Source organism: Onychostruthus taczanowskii, unplaced genomic scaffold (genome assembly GCF_017590055.1).
Source record: "Onychostruthus taczanowskii isolate IOZ18803 unplaced genomic scaffold, ASM1759005v1 scaffold338, whole genome shotgun sequence".
In the NCBI taxonomy this organism is placed as follows: Eukaryota; Metazoa; Chordata; class Aves; order Passeriformes; family Passeridae; genus Onychostruthus; species Onychostruthus taczanowskii.
This window is the reverse complement of record NW_024500772.1, coordinates 50,582-56,581: the sequence shown is the minus strand read 5'-3', so window position 1 is coordinate 56,581 and position 6,000 is coordinate 50,582. Positions and strand designations below refer to the sequence as shown.

Genomic DNA, 6,000 nt, shown 5'->3' with positions numbered 1-6,000 from the left:
GAGTGGGGGAAGGGAGAAAATGGGGAAAGAAGGGGAAAAAAGAGGGAAAAACAGGGAGAAATGGGGGGAAAGAGGGGAAAATATGGGGGAAAAGAGGGGGAAAGAGGAAAAAGGCAGGGGAAGGGAAAAAATGGGGAAAGAAGGGGAAAAAATAGGGAAAATGGAGAAATGGGGGGGAAAGAGGGAAAAATGGAGGGAAAAACAGGAAAAAGAGGAAAAGGGGGGGGAAGTGGGAAAAATAGGGGAAAAAAGAGGGGGAAAAGAGGAAAAAGGGGGGAAGGGAGAAAATGGGGGGAAAAGGGGGAAAAACCAGGGGAAAAGGAGGAAAAAAGGGGGGAAAAGGGAGAAAAAAAAGGGGGAAAAGGGAAGAGAAGGGGATAAAAATGGGAAAAAAGGGGAAAAAAAGGGGGGAGAAAATGGGGAACAAAGAGGGGGACAGGGAGAAAATGGGAAAAGAAGGAAAAGAAGGGGTTCCCCAAAGAAAATGGGGGGAAAAGGGGGAAAAACCAGGGGAAAAGGAGGAAAAAAGGGGGGAAAAGGGAGAAAAAAAAGGGGGAAAAGGGAAGAGAAGGGGATAAAAATGGGAAAAAAGGGGAAAAAAAGGGGGGAGAAAATGGGGAACAAAGAGGGGGACAGGGAGAAAATGGGAAAAGAAGGAAAAGAAGGGGTTCCCCAATTTCAGGGTGCCGTTTTTGGGATCCCCAGTTTCTGGGGTTCTCCATTTTTGGGGTGCCCATTTCTGGCATTCCCTGTTTTTGGTGTTCCCCGTTTCTGGGTTCCCCGTTCCCGGGGTGCCCGTTTTTGGGTTTCCCCATTTTGGGGTTTCCCCGTTTTTGGGTTTCCCCGTTTTTGGGTTCCCCATTTTTGGGATCTCCTCTCTTTGGGTTTCCCCGTTCCCGGGGTTCCCCATTTTTGGGTTTCCCCCCTTTTTGGGGTTCCCTGGTTTTGGGTTTCCCTATTTTCGGGGTGCCCGTTCCCAGGGTTTCCCCATTTTTGGGTTTCCCCATTCCCGGGGTTCCCCGTTTTCAGGGTTCCCCATTTTTGGGATCCCCTCTCTTTGGGGTTCCCCGTTTTCTGGGGTTCCCCATTTTCGGGGTGCCTCACCCGCAGCACGCTGAGCGCCTCCTGGTGGCGCTGGTGGCGCAGCTCCAGCTCCCCGAACTCGCACCAGACGGCGGCGAGGTCCTCGACACGGCGGAACCGCACCCGGGTGGCACGGGACAGGATGGACCTGGCCTGGGGACAGGGACAGGGACATTGGGGACAGGAGACACCATTGGGGACATTGGGGACAGGATGGACCTGGCCTGGGGACAAGGACACTGGGGACACTGGGGACACTGGGGGACATTGGTGGGACAGGAGCGGGGAAGTCTTGGGGTCCCAGGTGGCTTTGGGGGTGTCACTCAGGGGTCCCAGGCGGGTTTTGGGGTGTCCCCCAGGTTTGGGGTGAACCTCTGGGTTTGGGGGTTCCTCAGGATTTGGGGTGTCCCCAGGTTTTGGGGTGTACTCCAGGTTCGGGGTGTCCCCAGGTAAGGGGGTCCCTCAGGGTTTGGGGGTCCCTCAGGTTTTGGGGTGTCTGCCAGGTTTGGGGTGTCCCCCAGGTTTTGGGGTGTCCCTCAGGGTTCGGGGGTCCCCAGGCGGGTTTGGGGGGGTGTCCCCAGGCGGGTTCTGGGGGGGTGTCCCCAGGTGGGTTTCGGGGTGTCCCCGGGTTCTGGGGTGTCCCCAGGTGGGTTTCGGGGTGTCCCCGGGTTCTGGGGTGTCCCCAGGGGGTTTGGGGGTCCCTCACGTCGTCCAGCTGCCCGTTGTCCTCGTAGAAGCGCGCGAAGGCCACCCAGAGCTCGTGGGGGCGGCCGGTGGCGCGCTGGGGATCCACCGTGCGCACGGCCTCGGTGAACGTCTGGATGATCTGGGACAGCGGGGACAGGAAGTGAGGACAGAGGGGAGAGAGGGGACATTAGGGATAGTGGGGACAGAGGGGACAGCAGGGACAGAGGGGACATTGGAGATAGCAGGGGATATTAGGGACAGCGGGGACAGAGGGGACAGAGGAGACATTGGGGACAGCGGGGACAGCGGGGATAGAAGGGACATTGGAGACAGCGGAGACAGCCAGGGGAGATTGGGGACAGCGGGGGAGAGCGGGAGATGTTGGGGACAGCCAAGGGACAGTGGGGACAGCCAAGGGATGTTGGGGACAGTCAGGGGACATTGGGGACAGCCAGGAGACATTGGGGACAGCAGGGGATGTTGGGGACAGTCAGGGGACATTGGGGACAGCCAGGAGACGTTGGGGACAGCAGGGGATGTTGGGGACATGAGGGGACAGTCGGGACATTGGGGGCATGGGGACATTGGAGAGATTGGAGACACGGGGACACCGAGGACATTGGGGACACAGAGGACAGGGGGGGACACAGGGACAGCACGGTCACTGCAATGCCACCACCCAGCCCCCCAGACCACCCACCCATAACCCCCAGCGTCCCCTCCACCCAGCCAGCCACGTCCCCCGCTGTCCCCCGCTGTCCCCTCACCTTGTCGGGCTGTCCCTGGTGCAGGGCCACCCTCTTGTGCCACTCGTGCACGTTGTGCGGGTTCTGGCGCAGCAGCACGCTGTTCAGCAGCAGCGGCCGCCGCGCCATCAGCCGCTCGAAGCGCGCCAGGCGCAGCTCCAGCTCCACCTCCTCTGCGGGGACAGGGGACAGGGGACACAGGGTCAGGGGACATGGGGACACACGGTGACGGGGTGACAGGGTCACAGGGACAGTGCGGGCACAGCACCATCAGCCGCTCGAAGCGCGCCAGGCGCAGCTCCAGCTCCACCTCCTCTGCGGGGACAGGGGACACAGAGGGGACACAGGGTCAGGGGACATGGGGACACACGGTGACGGGGTGACAGGGTCACAGGGACAGCACAGGCACAGCGCCATCAGCCGCTCGAAGCGCGCCAGGCGCAGCGCCAGCTCGACCTCCTCTGCGGGGACAGGGGACACAGAGGGGACACAGGGTGAGGGGACATGGGGACCCACGGTGCCGGGGTGACAGGGTCACAGGGACAGCACAGGCACAGCGCCATCAGCCGCTCGAAGCGCGCCAGGCGCAGCGCCAGCTCGACCTCCTCTGCGGGGACAGGGGACACAGAGGGGACACAGGGTGAGGGGACATGGGGACCCACGGTGCCGGGGTGACAGGGTCACAGGGACAGCACAGGCACAGCGCCATCAGCCGCTCGAAGCGCGCCAGGCGCAGCGCCAGCTCGACCTCCTCTGCGGGGACAGGGGACACAGAGGGGACACAGGGTGAGGGGACATGGGGACACACGGTGACGGGGTGACAGGGTCACAGGGACAGTGCGGGCACAGCACCATCAGCCGCTCGAAGCGCGCCAGGCGCAGCTCCAGCTCCACCTCCTCTGCGGGGACAGGGGACAGGGTGACACAGGGTGACACAGGGTCGCACAGGGTGACACAGGGTGACACAGGGTCGCACAGGGTGACACAGGGTGACACAGGGTCGCACAGGGTGACACAGGGTGACACAGGGTCGCACAGGGTGACACAGGGTGACACAGGGTCGCACAGGGTGACACAGGGTGACACAGGGTCGCACAGGGTGACACAGGGTGACACAGGGTCGCACAGGGTGACACAGGGTGACACAGGGTCGCACAGGGTGACACAGGGTGACACAGGGTCGCACAGGGTGACACAGGGTGACACAGGGTCGCACAGGGTGACACAGGGTGACACAGGGTCGCACAGGGTGACACAGGGTGACACAGGGTCGCACAGGGTGACACAGGGTGACACAGGGTCGCACAGGGTGACACAGGGTGACACAGGGTCGCACAGGGTGACACAGGGTGACACAGGGTCGCACAGGGTGACACAGGGTGACAAAGGGTCGCACAGGGTGACATAGGGTGACACAGGGGACATGCGCACACAGAGGACATGCAGACACAGGGGTGCCCCCACTGTTTTTGGGGTGCTCCCCCGGTTTTGAGGTTCCCTGCTCAGTTTTGAGGTGCCCCGCTGGTTCTGGGGTCTCCCCGTTTTTGGGGTGCCGTGGGCACACCGTCCTGCCCGTAGTTTGGGGTGCCCTGCCCAGTTTTGGGGTACCCTGTCCAGTTCTACGGTGCCCTCTGCAGTTTTGGGGTCCCCCTGCCCTTTTTGGGGTCCCCTTCAGATTTGGGGGCCCCTCTGGATTTGGGGTCCCCCCCGTATTTGGGGCTCCCTAGACGCACTGTCCTGGCCACAGTTTGGGGTGCCCTACCCAGTTTTGGGGGTCCCCCTGCTTTTGGGGTCCCCTGCCTGTTTTTGGGGCTCCCCGGATGCACCATCCTGGCTGCAGTTTGGGGTGCCCTGCCCGTTTTTGAAATCTCCTCTTTTTGGGGTGCCCTGCCCGTTTTTGGGGTCCCCTGCCCGTTTATGGGGTTCCCTGCCCGTTTTTGGGGTGCTGTGCCTGTTTTTGGGTTCCCTCTCGTTTTTGGGGAGCCCTGGCCATTTTTAGGGTGCCCTGCCCATTTTTGGGGAGCCCTGCCCGTTTTTGGGGTACCTCCTGATTTTGGGGTCCCCCCCGTTTTGGGGCTCCCCACTTGCACCATCCTGGCTGTGTCCCAGCTGTGCCTGTCTGCTTTTGGGGTGCCCTGCCAATTTTTGGGGTCCCACACATTTTTGGGGTACCCTCTCACCGACCTGGCTGTGGCCCAGCTGTGCCTGCCCAGTTTTGGGGTCCCCCCCGTTTTTGGGGTGCCCTGCCTGTTTTGGGGTCCCCGCTCTCACTGTCCTGGCCATGTCCCAGCTGTGCCTGCCCAGTTTTGGGATCCCCCCGTTTTTGGGGTGCCCTCTCACCATCCTGGCCGTAGCCCAGCTGTGCCTGCCCATTTTGGGCCCCCCCCAGTTTTGGGGTGCCCTGCCCATTTTTGGGGTGCCCTCTCACCATCCTGGCCGTAGCCCAGCTGTGCCTGCCCAGTTTTGGGATCCCCCCGTTTTTGGGGTGCCCTGCCTGTTTCGAGGTCCCCGCTTTCGCTGTCCTGGCCTTGGCCCAGCTGTGCCTGCCCAGTTTTGGTGTTCCCTGCCCGTTTTTGGGGTGCCCTGTCCGTTTTTGGGGTGCCCCCTCACCGTCCTGGCTGGGTCCCAGCTGTGCCTGCCCGTCCAGCTGTGCCTGCCCAGTTTTGGGGTCCCCCCCGTTTTTGGGGTGCCCTCTCACCATCCTGGCCATAGCCCAGCTGAGCCTGCCCAGTTTTGGGGTCTCCTGCCCGTTTTTGGGGTGCCCTGCCCGTTTTTGGGGTGCCCCCTCACCGTCCTGGCTGGGTCCCAGTTGTGCCTGCCCAGTTTTGGGGTCCTCTGCCCATTTTTGGGGTTCCCTGTCCGTTTTTGGGGTGCCCCCTCACCGTCCTGGCCGTGGCCCAGCGGTGCCTGCCCAGTTTTGGGGTCTCCTGCCAGTTTTTGGGGTCGTCCTGGCCGTGGCCCAGCTGCGCCTGCGTGTCCAGCAGCGCGGCGATGACGCTCTCCTCGAAGCGCGCGTAGCTGTCGAACACCTGCGTGAAATCCCGCACCGTCATCACCGTCTGCACGGCCTCCTCGTACACGTCCCGGGCCTGGAACGGGACAAACGGGACAAACACTGGGGTTAAAGGGGTTAACGGGGTGATCACCGTCTGCACGGCCTCCTCGTACACGTCCCGGGCCTGGAACGGGATAAATTCTGGGGTTAAAGGGGTTAACGGGGTCATCACCGTCTGCACGGCCTCCTCGTACACGTCCCGGGCCTGGAACGGGACAAACGGGACTGGGCACAGGGGACGGGGACTGTGGTGGCCCTGGGTGGGGACAGGGACTGGATGGCAGCTGGGGACAGGTGTGCCAGCCCCTCCCAGGTGTGTCAGTCTGTCCCATGGCTGTCAGTCTGTCCAGGTGTGTCATTCTGTCCCATGGCTGTCAGTCTGTCCAGGTGTGTCAGTCTGTCCAGGTGTGTCAGTCAGTCCCAGGTGTG

At 62.2% G+C, this 6,000-nt stretch overlaps 1 protein-coding gene across 1 annotated transcript in view; it reads right to left on the bottom strand.

The window, feature by feature from the left end:
- The window catches only part of XAB2 (XPA binding protein 2), a gene marked incomplete at its 3' end in the record, with an annotated part of 28,038 nt that overhangs the window by 13,935 nt on the left and 8,103 nt on the right, over positions 1–6,000 (bottom strand). The window contains exons 6-9 of the mRNA XM_041410777.1: positions 5,462–5,605; positions 2,538–2,690; positions 1,790–1,909; positions 1,105–1,236 (exon numbers count right to left, since the gene is read on the bottom strand). Of these exons, the coding sequence (XP_041266711.1) occupies positions 1,105–1,236; positions 1,790–1,909; positions 2,538–2,690; positions 5,462–5,605 (549 nt within the window). The remainder of the gene's footprint in view (positions 1–1,104; positions 1,237–1,789; positions 1,910–2,537; positions 2,691–5,461; positions 5,606–6,000) is intronic.